At 34.2% G+C, this 20,017-nt stretch overlaps 1 protein-coding gene across 1 annotated transcript in view; it reads left to right on the forward strand.

The window, feature by feature from the left end:
* Positions 1-6,036: 6,036 nt before the first annotated feature.
* The window catches only part of IL1RAPL1 (interleukin 1 receptor accessory protein like 1), a gene marked incomplete at both ends in the record, with an annotated part of 689,353 nt that continues 675,372 nt past the window's right edge, over positions 6,037-20,017 (forward strand). The window contains one exon of the mRNA XM_084305975.1: positions 6,037-6,118. Within this exon, the coding sequence (XP_084162101.1) occupies positions 6,037-6,118 (82 nt within the window). The remainder of the gene's footprint in view (positions 6,119-20,017) is intronic.

Raw genomic sequence — 20,017 nt, forward strand, 5'->3', positions numbered from 1 at the left:
AGGCTCTCCTGTTTCATGACATTTGTAGAAAATCATGACAATGAATTGAGATTCGCTTGTGAAATCCCACTGATTCTAATTTTACCCTTTCTTTGCAATTTACAAATCTAAAGCAATTACTTTTAAGCTGTTTAAGTTGTATTCTGCATGTAACAAAGGTACTATACTATATTTTGTAAGTGCATGTGCTTCATACTTTGTGAGATCTAATGACATGCTGTTCAGGGATTTGAAAGGAACTGTCACTTAAAAAGAGACTGTTACTGAATAGGCATTGAGGTTTTATTTTTATTTATTTATTTATTTATTTTTCTGATGTATTTAGGTGTGGTATTTCTTTGCAATTTTGTTTCTTTTCATAATTTATCAGGGACAAGTTTGTGCCTTTTTCCACAATGCCAGCACGCCAGCACCAAAGAAAGAAACTTTCATCACTTCGCTCAGTTGTTGCTTTCCAAGAGAGGAAACTGAAAACTCTGAGGTTTTCACTTACGTTTAAAGACTTTTCTGCCACATGAAAACACACATTTAAATGAAGAGTTAGGTTTTTTTTCCTGTCTGCCTGCCTGCCTGCCTTCCTTAAAGCAAACTAATCTTATTAGCTAACTTAGGACTTTCATGACACACTAACCCCATAGTTCAAGGTGCAGGACAGTTTCCTAAAGAAAGATTATCTAAAGAAAGACTCCTTTTTTCCTTATGCTTATAATGAAAGTACATTTCAAGAGGTGTGAGAAGTGGGAAACACTATGACAATAGACAATATTGGTTACATTGATAAGATGTTCAGAAAACCACATTACTACAGAAGAGCTGTGAAGTATTTTTCAGGGACAAGGTCCTGCTTTTTCTTCCTTCCTTCCTTCCTTCCTTCCTTCCTTCCTTCCTTCCTTCCTTCCTTCCTTCCTTCCTTCCTTCCTTCCTTCCTTCCTTCCTTCCTTCCTTCCTTCCTTCCTTCCTTCCTTCCTTCCTTCCTTCCTTCCTTCCTTCCTTCCTTCCTTCCTTCCTTCCTTCCCTCCCTCCCTCCCTCCCTCCCTCCCTCCCTCCCCCCCCTTTGGAGGGGATTTGATGGAAGATAATGAAGTAGTTTAGAACATGTTTAAAAGAATATCCTTCACAGTTAGAAAGGCAGCACAGGAAGAAAAAATGGTTTTCAGCTAATTACCTCATGGACGCTAGCTAGCATATATAGACTAACACTGAGATACAAACCCTTGAAGTTATTGCTAGGGACTGAGCCAACAGAAAGTTTCCTACTTCAATTAAGTGTAATTCAGATTTTGGGAAAGACCCAAAAAGAACATAAGTAAAATTAGGAAAAGAGATTTTTCTTTTCAATTTGCCTCACTTATCAGGAATTGCTTTACTGTGGTTAATTTTATTTCTGCTGAGCTGTTTTGGGGAGCATGTGTGTAAGTGTATGCATTTTCCTTACAGTGAGTATTTATAACAAGTAAGAAAAAAAATCTTGCTTGGCATTTCCCCAATGAACAGTAATGTTGAGATACAGCTGTATTTCTATTTCTGCCTCAAGTGGAAACTAAGATACTCAATGCAGCTGCCAGAGGCTTCTTATGTCATTTTTGTGTGAAGCAATAACATTCTCTATTAAAAATACCTTTTGAAAATTATTTTCATACCTAGTTAAAATTTGCATGAAATATATTGATCTAGAAGCATTTAACATGTTTTTGATATTGTTATTCATGCAAATAAACAACCCACTACTATATTTCAGTTCTTGCTATCATATAAAGAAGAAGGCAATTAAAAATCCCTGATTCTAAAATATTTTGTTATTCTACTATTCATCTGAAAAGTCAAGTATCCTCATAGCCGAAGAATTTGTAAAATATGCTGGCATTAATACAACTTGAGACACAGCAATGAATTTTGTTTCTACCATACATTGTATTAGCTTCCTGGAAGAGGTAACTGAAAACCAGAAAAAAAAAAAAAAAAAAAAAAAGTAAAAATTAAAAAGGCCTTTTTTTTTGATGCATACATCACCTGTATATCTGCTTATTGCTTACAGAAACAGCAGACATGCTATTTCCATTTAATCATGAAATAATATATATATATTTTAAATTACTACCTATATTTAAAAAGTACCTGTTCTAGTAAAAAACAAAAAACAAAAAACAAACCAACCAAACAAACAAAAAGAACAGACCAAAACAACAATAAAATAACTGCTGAAGGAAGGCTGTTTCCAGTTCATGAGATGTCACACTGAAGTTAGCGTTAAGAATTTTGCTTTTCAGAATTATGCCTTTTATTTTGTTTTTCAGTTAAAAAAATAATTGTATGTATTTCAGCATCTAGGCCTCAGACATACTCATGACATTAGAGAAGGAATTTTCTGTGGATTTGTTTTAAGATCCTCTTGAGATGTTTCTTTTTGATTTCCTTTTGACCTGCTTATTGGCTTTGCAACTGATTTCAATAGGTGACAATTTGTAGACTGCTCAATTGCTGAGGCATTCACCTGGGACATCTGCTCTGAGTCAGTCATGAGAATGATGTGAGCCGGATTCCCCAATCTCACAATGTACAAAGGCATAAAGCAGCGACTCCTCTACAGTGATCTTCAACTTACTGTCTTTTCTTTGAGTTTTTAATTTTTTTTTATAATACGAGGAAAAAAAAAAAAAAAAAAGCTTCTCCTGCTTTCAGGAAAAGGTGTGGAAACATAAGATAAATGTTGGTAAACTCTGAGGAGAGCCCTTATGAGGCGAGAGAGGCCCATATGCTGGCATCGAGGTGGCTCGAGACAGCCAAGGGAGCCACCAGGACCCAGCAGTCCTCGCGAGAGACAGCAGCGGCAGTGGTGGGCCATTTAAATTGGGCATCACCACCATTTTTTAGACACTCGCCGAGGCAGCCAGCCCCTTACTGTCTAGAAGCAATCCCTAGGGAGTGCTGCAAACAGGACTTTCTTGGCAGTTAGCACGGGCAGTTCAGAGAGGGGCAGGCATGGAGGAGTGCAGGGAGGATCCTTTCCTCCCTTTTCCACCTCCGTCTTCTCTGGGAGCTCTGCCTCGTACAACTTACAATTTTAGTGAGGAAGCTACTGTAGACAGAACTAGCAAGTCTGCTGTTTTGCCATGGTTGCACCCTGGCAGAAGGCTGTTGTCAAGAAAAGTGTGGAGACACAGACAGAGGCCCCACACAAACATACGACTGCACAGGTCTCTGGTTGCAGAGTGCCAGAGCCTGGCCCTTGCAGTACACGGTGACAGACAACACCTGCGTCAGATGCGACCAGGTGAATGATTTACTCAGCCTCGTGGCTTAGGTTCTTCCTAAAGGAAGAGGTGGAGAGGCTGAAGGACATCAAGGAGAGTGAGAGGGAGATAGATTGGTGGAGCCAGTCCCTACCAGCCTTCAGGCTTAGGCAGCCAGCAGAGGCTCCATAAGAAACACATCACGCCCTACTGCCTTGCGAGCAGGTAATAGGAGGGGACCAGCAAGCAGACAGAGTTCCTGCTACAGTGAACCCCCCTTTTCCTCTCCCCCTAACAACAATGATGATGAACTGGGGGGCAGGGGCAATGGCAAAAGGTTCCTGCTTGGTGTTACAAGCATAGTATGTCCACCTGCCTGGTGATTCCCCTACCTCTCCAGCTGTCCCTGCAGGACAGGTACACTGATCTGCGAGGACAACTGGACAATGGTGAGGGTGATGGTTCTTCCTACTTGGAGGTGTCACCAAAGTCTAATCAGACAACCCAATGCATTAAAACCTCCTCAGTAAAGAGTAAAAGATGGGTCATTGTCATTGGTGACTTGCTGCTGAAGGGAGATGAAGGCTCAATATGCAGACCAGACCTGCTACACAGGGAAGTCTGCTGCCTCCTGGGGGCCTGGGTTAAAGATGTAAGGAAGAAATTTCCTTCGCTAGTATGGCCCTCAGATTATTATCCTCTTTTGCTGTTTCAGCTAGGCATTGATGAAATAGGAAGAACTCCTCTAAGGACTATGAAGAAGGACTTCAGAGCCTTGGGGAGACTAGTCAAGGGTTCAGGAGTAGAAGTCGTGTTCTCTCTATCCCTCCGGTTACAGGAAATAATGAGGGACTGGACATGATGAACCAGCGGATTAATAATTGGCTCTGAGCCTGGTGTCACCAGCAGGGGTTTGGGTTTTTTGACCTTCAGTCAATTTACATGAGACCATGCCTACTGACAACAGACAGGAATAGCTTTTTCCATCAGCAGAAAAGGGTTTTAGGATGGGAGTTGGTAGGGTTCATTGAGAGAGCTTTAAATTAGTGCAGGAGTGCTAGAGTTTGCTAACAGCCAGTGAATAAGCAAACGTGTTACTGCCTGTGTGTATCTCTATATAAATGTCAGTATCAAAATTAGATATCAAACTGCTGTTTTCAAACTGTATTCTCTTACTCCTTCATCTTTAATGAAGCCATAATCGTGAATGAAGTAAGTTTGCAATTAGTTCTCAAATACCTTGAAACATAAAACTTGAAGAAGGATTCTTCAAGAATCATTAAGTGATTCTTCCCATAATGTGCTCTTTTACATCCCCCCTATTTTTTATTTTAACCCGTTCTCTTCTGAAGTAAAGATATTTTAAGATACTGCTTTCAGAAATATCTTGGGTACAGAGTAACTTGACTGCCAACGAAAGAGCAAAAGATTCAAAGTCTCTTTTGAAATCAAAGCTCATACCATGTGGTTTATTTTGAAAATGTTACCAGTTGCTGTAAAGTGCTGTGATCAGCAGAGGTCGATATCAAGACCACATTGGTTTCTTTTGGTCTTTGTTTATAATATTAATGAACCATTGATCACAGCCCTTTCTTTCATTATATAACTCTTTTTGCATAAAATACTATCCTGAGTACAGATAATAGGCTATGCCATCTAGGTTGACTAATCAGAGGCAGCTTTGTCCCCCATTCCATCTTTTAACACATTGAAATGTGGGTTGTTAGTCCTATCAACCATTGAAAAACAAAGCTGGAACACTATCATGACTAGATTACACTCTTACACCCTCTGAGTTATATGGGAAATTAACAAAACATGTACTCCCCATTTTCATCTGCTGCTTATACCGCTTCATCCCCCAAGAACATGAACAATAGAAATAGAAACCTTTGTTCCTGTCTTAGAGGTGAAGGCTGAGCTACAACCTGTGATCTATCCATCTCCCATCCTAATAACATTCACTTCACATTTGCTGCAGTGAATATGTTTGACTGATTTTGCTCATGGGATTTCAGCTCATATAAAAGGAACTTACAGGAGTCTCTGCTGGTTCCTCTGGTGGGCTGTTAATATTCCCTTTTCACTATTCCTAAGAAGATGACCAGATTTGTGTTTAATTGCTTGTTTCATTGTGAATCTTGTGCTCAATCTCTGGAATAAATGAATGTGGAAAGAAAAAAGAAAAAAGAAAAAAGAAAAAAGAAAAAAGGAAAAAGGAAAAAGAAAAAAGGAAAAAGGAAAAAGAAAAAAGGAAAAAGGAAAAAGAAAAAAGAAAAAAGAAAAAGAAAAGAAAAAAACAGTATTTTATTATATTCTCAATATAATGATATAATTAATAATATTAATAATAATAATTAATAATATAATTTTAGGGAAAAATGATTCAAAGAAATAATTTTATTTTTCAGGTTTAATAAAAAGATCACACTTTTTCATAGGATAAATTGATCAATAATGATACAGGAGATCTGTTATGTGGATTTAACAGGGACCCAATGAATTTTCAATATGCAGACAAAATTAGAACTCAAGCTCCTGGTTTAAATGTAGTGCATCCATGTGTTTGCTTTAAGGTGATTTCAATTTATTTATTTATTTATTTGTTTGTTTGTTTATTTATTTATTTATTTTAGCAGTGATATATCATGTTGGTGGGTTAAGCTGCTCACAAAAAAATATATATCTAAATTTCTACAGTGACAGTATTTTGTATAATTGCTTGCTGCAATGTTTTTTTCAGTACCAGTATAAAACCAGTATTTTCTTTTTTGAACTCTAGGGAACAGCTGTGGAAAGATAGAAGATGAAAGCTCCCATTCCAAATTTGATTCTCTTGTGTGCTACTCTAACTCAGAGCTTGAAGGTTGTGACCAAAAGAGGATCAGGTAAGTAAATCTTTATCTCTGTGGTTATGATATATGTTTTGAGTAAAAAAAAAAATCTTAAAATTTACAAATATACACTAAGATATTGTTATGATGGTTTGAAATATAGTTAAGAGGATTTCGAACTTTGCGTCAAAAAAGTTGGTAGCTTCTATATATTTTTATCGTGTGGTGTGAACTTGATGGAAAAAAGAAAATGTTAAATACTACAGATATGTAGTATTTATGTACATAAATATATGTAGTGTAAAAACAATATAACAATTGATCTGTTAAAGGAGAATGTTTTTTTCCCCATCTTATCCCCAGGAATTAAAAGACTTGGCTTACTTAAAAGACCTTGTTGCAGCCAGTGTCTTTAATATAAGCTACTGGATTTATCTTTTTGACTATATATTTTGTGGTGAAGGATCTCTTGGTTATGCAGTTCATTTAGGCTACGGATTTTTGTAATACGTAGATCATGTATATATATGTGATACATATAAGTGATACGTATATATACATATATATGTATATACAAATAATAGATCACGTATTTTTTTCATGGTTTTAGTAACCTTGGAAAGTGAACAGGAAAGAGATTTTTAAAAGGACTACCTGATACATGGTTGAAGAGCAAATGATTGATAGTTGATGCAGCAAATATAGGTGTTTTTTTTTTTTTTCAGAAACCTAGCAGAGGTGGTATGTTTGCCCATCATCTTTCATAATGTTATTATAGATTGCTTATCTTCATATGTAAATAAAGGGAACTTCAATAGTAAGACTGTGTGTTTTTCAGTTCATTCTTTGTCATCCTGAAATTCTTTTTTTTTCCCCTTTTTCACTTTTCATCGGATAATGAAAAATTTATAGGATAACATTTCTGCGAATTCCTATTTTGCTCAATGGGACTAAGGAAAACTAAATCCTTAAGGATTGATCCCATGTTGAGAGAATTAATTAATTAGGTTTGTTTTTACTAGTTATTTTCCTTTTGGCATTGGACTGCTTTAGGTGTCTTTTATTGTACTATTTTAGAATTCTGGCCCTGATTTCATTTTTTTTTCCCCGCCTTTAATCTGTTTCCAGATGGAGTTGTCTGCTAGTAATACTAGTATTTGTAACACTAGTAATTCCTCTTAAGTGATGCTTAGGGAGGGCACAGATCTTTCTATATTTTGGGCAATGGTTTAAATACTTTGTGTTTTGAATGGATTATACTTGTAACAACATTATGAAATGGGTTCTCTCTTCAATAGTTTAGTGACTAGAAATGTAGACTGAAGGAAGGTAAATAAGGAATACCACTCTAATTGTAAATTATTCCTCAACCAAAACTTGAGATTAAAATATAAACCGAAGACTGGCTATTACTTAGTATGTGAAGAAAACTGACTTTTACTTAGTATGTAAAGAGCCAAGGACTTGGTGATGGTTGATGTGTTTGCAGTATGATGTCTGCCTAGACTGATACCACAGATATATTTTGAATTTGCTTGCACAAGGTTTTTCCATTTGATTACAGTTTAGTACTTGTGAACTTTAGGTTGAGGCCTCAATCCAAATTTAGTTTAAATATTTTTGATCCTCTTAAAGTAACTTTTACAATGACATCCATTTTTAAGAAGACAAAAAAACTAGCCAGCTTTCTATTTGAATGTTATAATGATACAAACCCAGGTTGTCTTTGCATTCTATTTCATCAGTTTTGTCTATATTCTCTTTCTGAGATTAACCAAGTAAAGGAAAAGTGGTAAATAAAATATTAATTTTAATTTCTCTTTGGAAAAGAAATGTAATTGATGTCCAGCCAAAGGAAAGAAGACACAATACTTTTTCAGAGTTTCTGAATATGTTCTCATCCTGATGTTGTTTTAAAAAAAAAATAAATAAATAAAAAAGCAGTAAAAGCAGTAACGGAAATCTATGGATCTCATCTTACTTTAACATGGTTCTTGATGCATGAGATCTGCTGATACAGTACATAGTTTCCTTCAGCTGCATTGCTAGGAAGACTATTTTGTCGTAGTGTGTGTGCAAAGGAAAAATCTGACTTTTACAGAAATTTCAGACCCTTCTGCCTTTGGTCATGTTGTTTAGTGACTTTAGACATGAAGAAATAGTATAGAAGTAGATGGAATGTAATACATGCATGATGCTGCATGGTTTGATTATTTTATTTTACTTTATTTTAATTTAATTTAATTTTTGGCTATTTGGAAGTACTATTTTTTGATCCTGTTTTTTCTTGCAAAGATAACCTTATTTGCTTTCATAGAAGTTTTGCCAAAATAATATTCATTTATCTGTAGTGTGAAAATAAAAACAGTCTCCTAAAACTACTGCAAGTAACCAGTTGTAAATAGGGAATAAAATCAACTCAGAAAATCAAACTTTAGTTTTACATGGGTATGCTCATCAGAGGATGCAGAGATCAAGGACATGATTTAGTTGTTTGTATTGCATGGATCACCTGCTTACCGTAAGTTAATTAGTCTCTTGGAATGTCTTCTTGTTATAGATGGATGAAGTGTGATTCTGATTTATTTAAAAGTTGAATGCCATTATACTTCTATTTCTTACATAAAAATTGAATGTAAGAGCAAAATAGAAAACTGTAATGCTTGAATATAGAAAGTTTTTTTTTTTTTTTTTTTTTTTTTGTATGAAAACAAGAAAACTGAACCTCTTGTTTGGAATCCAGTGTGACTCAATTTTAGAATTGTAATGAATTAAGAGTAACGCTAAATTGAAACATGATGTAAATGTTACTTAAAATTGGAAAAGTAAAGGCTTTAATATCTTTTGCATGCCTTTTTGGAAAAATAAATAATTTCAAAATAAATGAATATTTGCACTTAATGGCTGCCACCACCCTCTGCTTTGGCCCTTACTTATTTTTCCATCTCAGTTAATAATAAATCTCTCTGTTCACAATATGAAATCTTCCTTATTTGAGTGAAATTTTCTCAAATGTTATAATTTTAAAATAAATAATATATATATATTCTGACTTATGAGCTAAAGAGCTAAAAAAATGAAATAAAAATGAATTAGTGGTGCTATAGAAGGCCTCAGTTCTACCCGTGAGTTCACTTTGTCCCTGAAAAATCAGCATTAAATGAATAGCAAAGTGAAGATGGTGGCATATTTTCATACTTATGATATGATGTAAGTATGGTGTAATAAAATATGTTAATATGGTGTAATAAATATGGTGTAGTAGTATCACCTTTTAGAGAAGCATTTTTTTTTTTATCTTCCTTCTCTGTTATCAAGAAAAGGAAAAGGAATGTTTTAAAAGTGAAGAAGTTTTTGCATTAGTATGCTGAATTGTTGTTCTAACTGTGACTTGTTCCTTTCAGTCCATTTTTGTTGTGCAATATATAAATATAAATATATATATAAATAATTGAATTATATTTATATTAAAAAGAATTATATCCTTGAAAATTGTCTTTTATGCGCTATTAGTTGGATTTTCTTGCTAATATTTCAACTACTTCTATAAGGATTATATCAGCTTCGCTAAAAAGATAGTGATTAATTAAAGTAGGAGCTATCCCATCTGGTATAAATGAATTTCCAGCCACTTCTCTGAACTGTCAAGAATGTGAAAACCTACGTTCAGAATGGTGGTGAGGATGTCAAAAATGTGGAAATATTTGCAGGTTCAAATTCTGTTTTTACTTTTTGAAATGAATAATAATGCTGACCGTCTTTCAGGATTTATGTTATACTACAGAGTTAGTTTTACATGTAATTAATTAGGATCAACATGCTATTCGTGTCTGTGCTTCTGTTGATTGAAAAGCAGGTTAAAAATTCAGTGTAAGAGAAAACTTAGGTTGTGCTGCATTGGATTAAATGTTTGATTAGGAGAGTTGTCATTATGTTAAGTACCTAAATGACTTTAGTTAAAGGCAGTCCTTGAATTCTTCATAAACAGGAGAGTGGTTACAAACTTGTACAACTGTGTGATATTCATGAAGTAAATATGATAATACAGGATGTATAGGGAAAATTATTAATCAAATATTTATTATATTATCAGGAAAACAATTTAAATTAGCTTGCTCACAGCTGTGTGACATACCTGTGTAACACTTTATCTTTTTATGTTTGATTCTGTTTCTTTCTGAAAGAATATACATCTTATTTTTGTTTTGTTTTTATTTTTTAAAATTATTTCTGTAATGTAACGAACAGTTTCAGATGATTATTTTATATAAAATGGGTTTATTTCACATTTTGAGCACCTAAAAACTTTGATAACTAGTCTAACCTCATCTAATTTTAACCTAATATCTAATAATTTTGAGCAACTAATAAAAATGGCTGCATGAGCAGTTCCAGTAATAAGTTAATTAATATAGAAAAATGAAGCAAAAAAGAAACATATTCCTATATCTAGGTCTGCAATTAAATTAGGCTTAAGCACACACTTTTTTTTCTGTCAATTTTATTTGAATGCACAACTCCTACAAATTTTAACGCCTTCTCAATTAAGAGTGAAAGAAGCTTTTCCCTTAATCTTTGCCATTCCAAAAAGTGACTTCAGGGTAGATATAATGTTTGTTAACTACCTATTTTAGGTATACAGTGAAGTCTCCATGAATGAAGCCTCTAGAGAGTCTTCCGAGCCTTCAAAAGTAACTGCAAAGATGAACATATTTGAACAATGAACAATTTTGCACATGTGATCTGCTGAAGGGGGAACTAACTCTTGCACCACTGGGCTTTTTAAAATATCTCAAAGAATCTTGTTTTTGAAACTAGTTCTCTGTTTGCTCACCATGTCCTGTTGATGGAAAGGTAGAATAAATAATTAAAGTCTATATATTTTGATTTGTTCATCATGTGTTTTTACAGGGATTGGCTTAAATTTAAAAAAATGCAGTCTACTGAGTATTTGTTGCTCACAGCAGCCCTTGTTAATATTATGTGAACTTCCTGATAATGCATTTCTAAATGCTTTCCTTTCTGTGATTTTTCTTTAAATTATCCTGTACTAGATTGAATTAAATAGTAGATTTTTTATCCACATGGTTTTATATCTTCAGCAATTTATGTTTCTTAATGTCTGTTCTTTTCAGGCCAAGTGGTATTTGATAGCTTACTTGTGATGAAGAGAGGTATTTGCTTATGAATTATTTAATATTCATGAAACAGGAAGTAGGTTAGGAAAGAGACTCTCTTACTGATCCATACAGATTTTTCCCTATAATGTGGATATTAAAAAAATATTTGAGTGCTGCAATGCCATCTGGTGGCTTTGCTTTTTTTCAAGGGTGATGAATAGACAAAGGGTTTCTTTTAGTTGTTAAAAAATAAATAAATGTTAAAAGGGGCTGGAGTAATGGGGGGAAAACTCTGCAAAAAAATGCTATGACATCAAGAATTATAATTAGATACTGTAACCATAGTGGTATTTTAGGCACTTACATTGCCTAATAGTAATTTGATGTCATCTTGTATCAAAAAAGGTTAGAGTTCATATTATTTTCTGTGGTCCTCTGTTGTACAGATTGTTAGGCATGGAGTTAATGAAGGAGCTATATTCTGTGTTCAGCTTTAGTACTGCAAAAGGAAATTTTCTAGGTTAAATTTATTCTATAATAGAAATAATTTAACTGGGAGGGCAATCTGTCCAATAGGTTATCAGGATGTGTATAGGGTCCTTCATATAATTATTATGAAGTTAAGGTTTGTACATGTATTATGTCATTCAGGAGAAGATTGAAGATTACTTCTGTTTTTAATGTCTAGCATTTCTGTGCCTTAGGAACTGTGAATGAATACAGGTGGTTCTAGTTGTACTTGTGTGGGAGATCAAGATTACAAAAAAAAAAGAAAGATGAGCTTTGATGTTGCAAACTTTCTTGGTGTTTCTGAATTTTTGTTTGTTTTGTAGGAAACAGGTACTGATTTTAACTAGATGAATGTAGTTCAAGATTCTTTCTAAAACTGGTGAAATTCTGTTATATATGTAATATATCATATACATAATATATGTTTAAAATATTTAGTAGTTATTCTGTTAATTTTGTATTCTTTGAGAACTGTAAGTGTACATTTTTCTAAAATATGGCCCTCTGAATTTTTATGACTGATATTTTCCACAAGAATCATTATGTTTTAGAGCATAATATCAGATGTATCAAGGGTATCTCTGCACAGAGAAGACAGTTTTTTTTTTCTAAAACATTTCTTTTAGCTGGATCTAGCAAAAGAATTATCTCTATTCTGCAATAAAATAGCAAGTAATAATATTAATAATAATAATAAATCTATAATCCAGATTATCTGGCAAAAACACTCTGAAAACTTTTTCACAATCAAGTACTGAGCCTGATCAGGAGTCTGGTATACAGTATTTAAGTATTTGTATTTTAAACTTTTTTTTTTTTTTTTTTTTTTTTAACCCATTGTGAGTGAGGCTTGGTGTCCCAACTGCATATTACTATATTGTCATATTGTCATCCTGCTCTTCTTAGTGCATTTCCTAAAGTGGTGCCATTCTCTTTTTCATTCTGTCTCTGTTTTGATTGCCTAAGTATTTTCTTTTGGATTCTTGTCAAAACGTAATTAGTTGATGAATGTCATATTGGATCTGACATGCACTGAATAGTAATCAGATGGTTCAAAACTTAAATGAATAGATATATCAATTTTCTTTTCTTTTTTTTTTTTTTTTTTTTTTTTTCTTACACAATCTATAGACAGAACACTTGTATCTACAGTATCTACAGTTCTCCAAGTACATTAAGCTTGAAGCAAATAATGTAGAACAAGTAAAGGCTGTGCTTCTTGTGAGCCATAAGAGTTTATGTCAATTGATATTAATGGCCTCTAACGGTTATTTTCACTCTGTTACACAATGCTAGTTTTCCATTATTAATTGATGAGGTTTGCTGTCTGTTGGGTGGTTTCATAGAACCTGAAATATTTGGAGCCTATCCATGTCTATCTGACCTGTAAGATTAACTTGTGTGAATGAGTTTGTTGTTTTTTTCTCTAAATTTGAGGGATTAAAATTACAATTAGTGCCATGAAACCCCTTTTTCTCTATTTGGTGCAAGAAGACAGCAAATTTAATTCCTAATCAAAGATCCACGTAGCTTTCTTACTTGATCTGGGGGATTGAGGAGGGCAATCTTACTGCTCAACCTGGTGAAGAAGTGAACCTTTTTGTTTTGTATGAGGATTGTTTCAAAATACTCATTTTGAATTGGCTTAGTACTATGTAGCCTTACTTGTGGTTGTAACCATGGGACTAAAGGGGGAAACTCTGTGAAACATTTTTATTTTTGAGAGAGAAGGGACAGACAATTGAGGGGAAAACTTGAGCATCTTACACAGACAGCAAAAGTATCCATGTTACCATCCCACAGTTAAATATGACAAAGTTGTTGACTCCAGTTTTGGTACAATCCTTGCCTTTTTCCCTTTTATTATAAGGGAAACCAAACCAAACCAAAAAAAAAAAAAAAAAAAAAAAAAGAGACTGGTTGTTGTTAAGAAAAAAAAAAAAAAAGCATGTCTTTCTTTTTGCAAGTCAAGGGAGAAAGTAGGAGTTAAAGATTAATTTATTTAATATTCTGAATATGCAAAATGTTGCTATAGGTTTCAGACAGTGTATGACTCTGAACCTGTTTCTGTGTTTGTGCCACTGTAAATAGGAAGTGTGTATTTTCTTTAAAGGAATGCTTACTTTCAGTACTTCTCTTTAGCTGTGGAACATTTAATTGCTGCATTGACACGGTGTAATTTTCAGCATACAGCTTTCATTTCAAAACCCTGAGGAATAATCTTGTTGGAAAGAAAACTAGTTTTGTTAGTGAGCCTCAACAGATGTTTGTCCAGAGGGGCAGTTCAGCTCTACTGGTCTCTGTTCTATTTTTCTAAGATAAGGACACTATTTGGTGTGTCAGATGAACAGCAGTGGTTACTAAAGGGCAGGTGGGGGCTGTGTTTTAAAGGAACAGACCACTATAATTCTGTGCCACTAGAGGTTCTGGGCAATATGGAATGACTCCATCACCAGTACAGATACTTTTTGACATACTTCTTTTTTTGGAGACACTGTGAATGCACTGCTACTTCTTCTGTGAGCATTTATGAACTGGATGGCTGACATTTTAAAGATAGTTATATGACCTTTTATTGTTGCTAGGATCCATACTGATACTTTACAGAGTTCTGGGAGATTATGAATAATAACCACAGTATATGGAAAGCCTGTCTGCAGTATCAAAGGGTCAACGTTTTATAGTGTGTAAAACATACCGAGTAAAAACATGACATAAAACATGACTAATGATAGTAAAGGAGACAAAGCAAAATCTAAAGCCAAGAGGACAGTAATAGATATTCTTACATAGTTCAGTCACTGAGTTTTAGTAGCTGTTTAGAATGACTCTGCTCCCACAGTCTCTTGTTGTCCCTAGGGAATGGTTGGCGGTAGTTTTGCTGATTGGCATCTGTTGGCAAGTGGCCTAGAAGATGTAAAAGAACAAGTGACCTTTGATCAGAAATAGTTGCTGCAGAAGATTTATTTATTTGAATTTTATGCTGTTACTTTTATGTAGAATAATGACTGTGGAGAATAAGGAGACAAAAACCTTAAGGACAAGTAATGACCATCTGATAGATTCGCCTTTTTTGCTTAAGTTTACTCAGTTTTGAAATATTATTAAAATATAGAAATGAGTTGTAATAATAAGGTTTTCTAATTAAAATATGTTTTGTTGCTACACTTAAATTAAAAATGATGAAATCTCCCAAATTAAAATACTTATTGTCTTGTTCCTTTCCGAAAGATGGAGGGAGAAAGTGCTATCAATGCAGCATTCACAAAGATATGATAAGGATATGGAAAGCAACTTAGTGTGAAAAGGTCATCACCAGTACTGATATCTTCAGCCATTCTTGTTCAGAGTAGGTTTGGCTGTTATGGTTTTTATTTCAAGTGTGTAATGCAGAATGTCTGTCATTACTTTAGGATTTTTTAAGATTTTTTTAGGCTGTTCTGCAAAAAAAGGAGGTTGTTGGTTTTTTTTGTTTGTTTGTTTGTTTGTTTGCAATTTTAAGGACAATTATCAAACTGCTATGACAGTAAATTGCAAAGTAGTTATGTTATTTGGAGGTTGAATGCTCCTATAATTTTAATGCATTGCTCTGAATACATGACTTTTTTTTCAGGAAACTTTCAGGTGTACAAATGCAAAGTAGCCAATTGTGTTGAAGCAATCTGCAAATTCATTTGAAGTAGCCCACTTCCACAAATGACTTTTTCATCCTTGGCAAAGGAATGATTTTTCCCATCTTTTAAATCATTTGTAATTCTATTTGAAATATTTCCAACTGATAATTCCAATTTTAATTACAGAGCCACTTAGGTTGGAAGGGACTTAAGATCATATAGTCCAACTCTGCTGGTTCAAGCAACGTCAGCTACAGCTTGCTCAGGATTGTGTTCAGTTGACTTCAGGATTGCTCTTTAAGGACATTTTTTTTTTTTTTTTAGTCTTCTTGACCTTCAATTTGCCAGATTAGAAAAGGCCTAAACCTATCTCTCAGGTTTTGAGTGGCTTGCCTCATCTGAATCGTAATCATTTTGTGTTCACAATCATACTTCTGAGTTGCTATGTGGAGTTGCAACATACCAAGGATACACCTAGAGATGGTAGTTAGGTTTAAAAATGTGACTTACCTGGAAGTAATGCTAATTAAGTTTGCTTGGTACCTGTTCAAGATGATCCATTTCTTTCACAGTAAGATTATTTATTTTCTTTGTAATTGGAAATGTATTTGAACTATACGTGTATTTAAACTCAAGGTAAAAATGGAGTCCTACATGGAAAAATGAATGTACATTTTATGTTTTACCATTCCCTTGTCACCTCACTTTTAACCATAGTTAATACCCTTGGTAATATGAAAATTATTGTAGTTTCTTACAGGGAAAAAATACCTAATGCTAAGTATGCTACTTTCATGCACTTTTATATACTTCACTATGATCTTTTCTTTAATGATGTTTGTGGCAGTAGGTAGAATAAAGACAATGACTTGAGATATTAAAAATTAAAAATTAAATATCAAGCATCAACAGCCTCCAGTAAAAACAGCAACAGACTTTGGTTGTCCAGATAAGAAGAGTGCACCCTGGAAAAAAGGTGTTATTGCTATTATTTTTTAAAGGTACAGGGTTGGCATGTCTGAAACCAAATTTTCTGCTGAGTGTCTTTGACTATATGACCCAAAGTGAATGCTGAAAGCAAAACAAATAAAAAGGCAAGGAACAACGTAAAATCTACCTACCTACCTATCTACCCAGCAATCTGTGTGCATCTATCTACATATATTTCTGTGCTGTGAGGGAAGACTCAATTTTTTTCCTACTCAACAGAGATGCTATTAAGCATAAATGATGTTCTAGGTGGGGCACAACAAAGAAGGAATGAAAATATAGAGAGATACCCTGAACCCTTTCTGGTCAAACAGGCTAAGCCAAGTATGACAAAGAGTCCAACTAATTTTTCTAGGAGTGAATTTTGGAAGGGGCTTTCTGGAGGCTAATGAATGCCCTACTGTCGTTCCCCTGAATGCATCAGGCCATATTCTGCACAAAGTTGCATTTTTGTACTGTAGATTTCTTTTTGCCATTGTCAATATTTTAAATATACTTTAAGTATATGTATTTATATATATATATATTTGCATATATAATAATTGGAGAAATAAAATCAAATGCTAAGCTTAATTTTTATAGGAAACTGTCAGTAGCAATATTTTAGTTGAGTAATTAACATTAAAATAAATTATTCAGGAGAATACTAAGTTGGTATTATTTGTTTTACAAAGAAGATACATACATCCATTTTGTAGTTTATTACTTGCTGTGGAGTTTTAGCAAAATGGGACTGTTAAGGGATGAAGTAGGAAGCTTACACCAAAGATATAAAGTCTGGAAAAAAATCGTGAAAAACCATTTTTGTCAGAAAATGATTTTCTTCTTGGGAAAAGTAGCTGGCTTGTCAAGGAGAAGAAGAATAAACTGTGAAATGCTTGAGCCAACTTAACGCATTCAAACACAGAACATTTAACTTACTTAATTTAGTTCCTAGATACATTTTCAGTGAGATTCTTTTTTTTCCCTAGCATCATTTAACACCTTTATCTACTGTCTTTCCTGCTGAGTATCTCAAGTTGGTATAAATACTCTTCACCAGCCCTCATATAGGACCTGAATGCAAAATCTGCTTATTCATGGATCAAAATCTGTACGTAACAAATGCTTCTGAGAACCTGTGAAGGAGGAAAAAAAACAAAACAAAACAAAAAACAAACAAACAAAAAAAAACCAACATCCTCTTCTGCCTAAACTAATGTGGAAACACATAAGATTCCCTAAAGTCTAGGGAGTCTTAACAGAGGAGTTCTTGGCACTTGAATCAACATGCTGCTTAGAAGCACTTGACTCTTTGTTGTGGTTTAACCCCATCAGGCAGCAAAGTACCACACAGCCACTCACCTACTTTCCCCGGGTGGAAAGGTTCTCACACTTCTAAGTGTAAGAACTCCTGGAGTGAGATACAGACAGCTTACTAGGGAAAGCAAATCCATGCATGCAAGCAAAGCAAAGCAAGGAATTCATTCGCTGCTTCCTACCCACAGGTAGGTGCTCAGCCACTCTCAGGAAAGCAGGGCTCATCACACATAGCAGTTTCTTGGGAAGACAAATGCCATCACTATGAACATCCCTCCCTTCCTCCTTCTTTGACACAGCTTTTATTGCTGATCATGACACCATATGATATGGACTATCCCGTTGCTCAGTCTGAATCAGCTGTCCTGTCTGTGTCTCCCCCAGCTTCTTGCGCACCTCCAGAGCACACCCAGCCTCCTTGCTGGCAGGGCAGCACAAGGAGCTGAAAAGTCCTCAGCTCTGTGTGAGCACTGCTCTGCAACAACTAAATCATCAGTGTGTTATCACCAGTGTTTTCATTGAACAACATAAAACAAGCAAGCAAAAAAACTAGCATTATATGAGTCTCTATGAAGAAAACTAACTCTACCCGAGACAAAACCAAGACACTTTTATATGTGTTACTCACCAGAAACAGTATTTGGTAAGGTCAAAATAGAAGTTTGAAGAATAGCAATACTAATAGCCCATTAGTCCATTGCTGTATTATGCCTTAAAATATAACCTCACAAAGAACAGTTGTCAGAGACTGAAAAATAATTCTTACAAAACCAAGAAATTCAAGATTAGGGTTCATAAGAATAATTGTAATAAAAATAGATTGCTTTTCTTTTGATTATTGGGAATGGTAGAGTAGGATGGCTTATTTTCTATGGTATACTTTCTTCTCTATATATTTGATTATATATATTCTACTATATATAGTTAATATTCAAGTGTTTTTTATTATTAAGATATAGTCTAAGAGAAGGATAATAGTTATAATTTCTTTTTCTCAATTTTTAAATAAATACAAGGTCTTTTTTAATTTTTAATAAATACAATATATTAAAAATTATGATCAACAGTGGGAGGCCAATGTCTCACATAATTGCCTGCATACATACATACTGCCTACTGTAGGCACTGCAGCAGCTGTCCTCTAAATAATGCTGTTGGGGATTTTCTGAATCCTGTTGAGCAGAAGTGTATTTTTATTTAAAATGGAAATCAAGGGAGTCTCGTGTTCTGACACAGAGCGTTACAAGTATTGGTAATACGTAAGAACTCTTGAAAGTGAAACACTGCTATAGATTGTGCAATAGTTTTAAAATTATCTGATTCTCATTTTTTGTTTGTATCAAAGTTGATTTGTTAACCATCAAAAAAATTGCAATCCATTTCTTTTTCTACTACTTTTAATTACTAAAAGTAATTAATTTAATTTATGCTGTACTAGGTTGATTTTTATTAATAGTTTCATTGAAAATTGCTCTTTAATTTCTCTCCCATTTGTTTGATCTTAATTTCTAGACAACATTTAGTATTAAATCTGTAAATCTTGTCTCCCTCTTACTGTAATATCCAGGCATCAAGCTCTATCACACTCTAGATAACCAAATAATATGTTATGCATGCTTGCTTCACCGTCCTTCCTTGCTGAGGTGAATTCTGAGTGATAGACAGGTGGGAGCAATTTCTGTTAATACTGGCTTCAGTCAAATAAAAGGTGAGATTTGCTTGTTTCATTTTCTTGAAGTCCTGTTTCTTTCTTTCTGGGCATTGTACTCATTTGTGGAGTATTTTAGGGTTTGGATTATTTATTATAGTTTTGGTATAGGTGGTCTCATGATGTATATTTAGTTATTTTTTGGGGGAAAATGTAGTGTCTGATTAGCAAGCGGCTTTTTGACTTACATGGCAATATGAAATTGAATCATCAAAGTTGTTTCTGTATTTGAAAAAATAATTTTTGAATTCACAAGTTAATTTCCATTTGAACAAGGTAAAGATGGAGAAGATACAGATTCTATCACAAATTATTTAATTTTAGCTACTGTTTTTTGTAATTTTCTGACTTTCCTGAAGTAACATGACAGGTTCTTGTCTAATTTTACTTTTTTTGTTTTGTTAATTTTATATTTGTGATAGTTAGTTCCCGTTTAAGATATATCTTCCATCCAAAATACATAGGAAAACAGTCTTGTCTTTACTATTGGGAAATTAAGTGTACTGTGTAGCTTTTCACCCTGAACCTTTCATCAGTAGCAGGAAAAAAAAAAAATACACAATTTTAAGGACAAAAGTACAAGTTATACAAACAGCAAGTATTCTGAGAAACAGTTCAGAAAGTGTCGTGGTTTAACCCAGCTGGCAGCTAAGCACCACACAGTCATTCTCTCACCTTCCCCCCTCCCTCTCTGGGATGGGGGAGAGAAATG

This window comes from Netta rufina (genome assembly GCF_964035555.1).
Source record: "Netta rufina genome assembly, chromosome: 1".
Taxonomy (NCBI): Eukaryota; Metazoa; Chordata; class Aves; order Anseriformes; family Anatidae; genus Netta; species Netta rufina.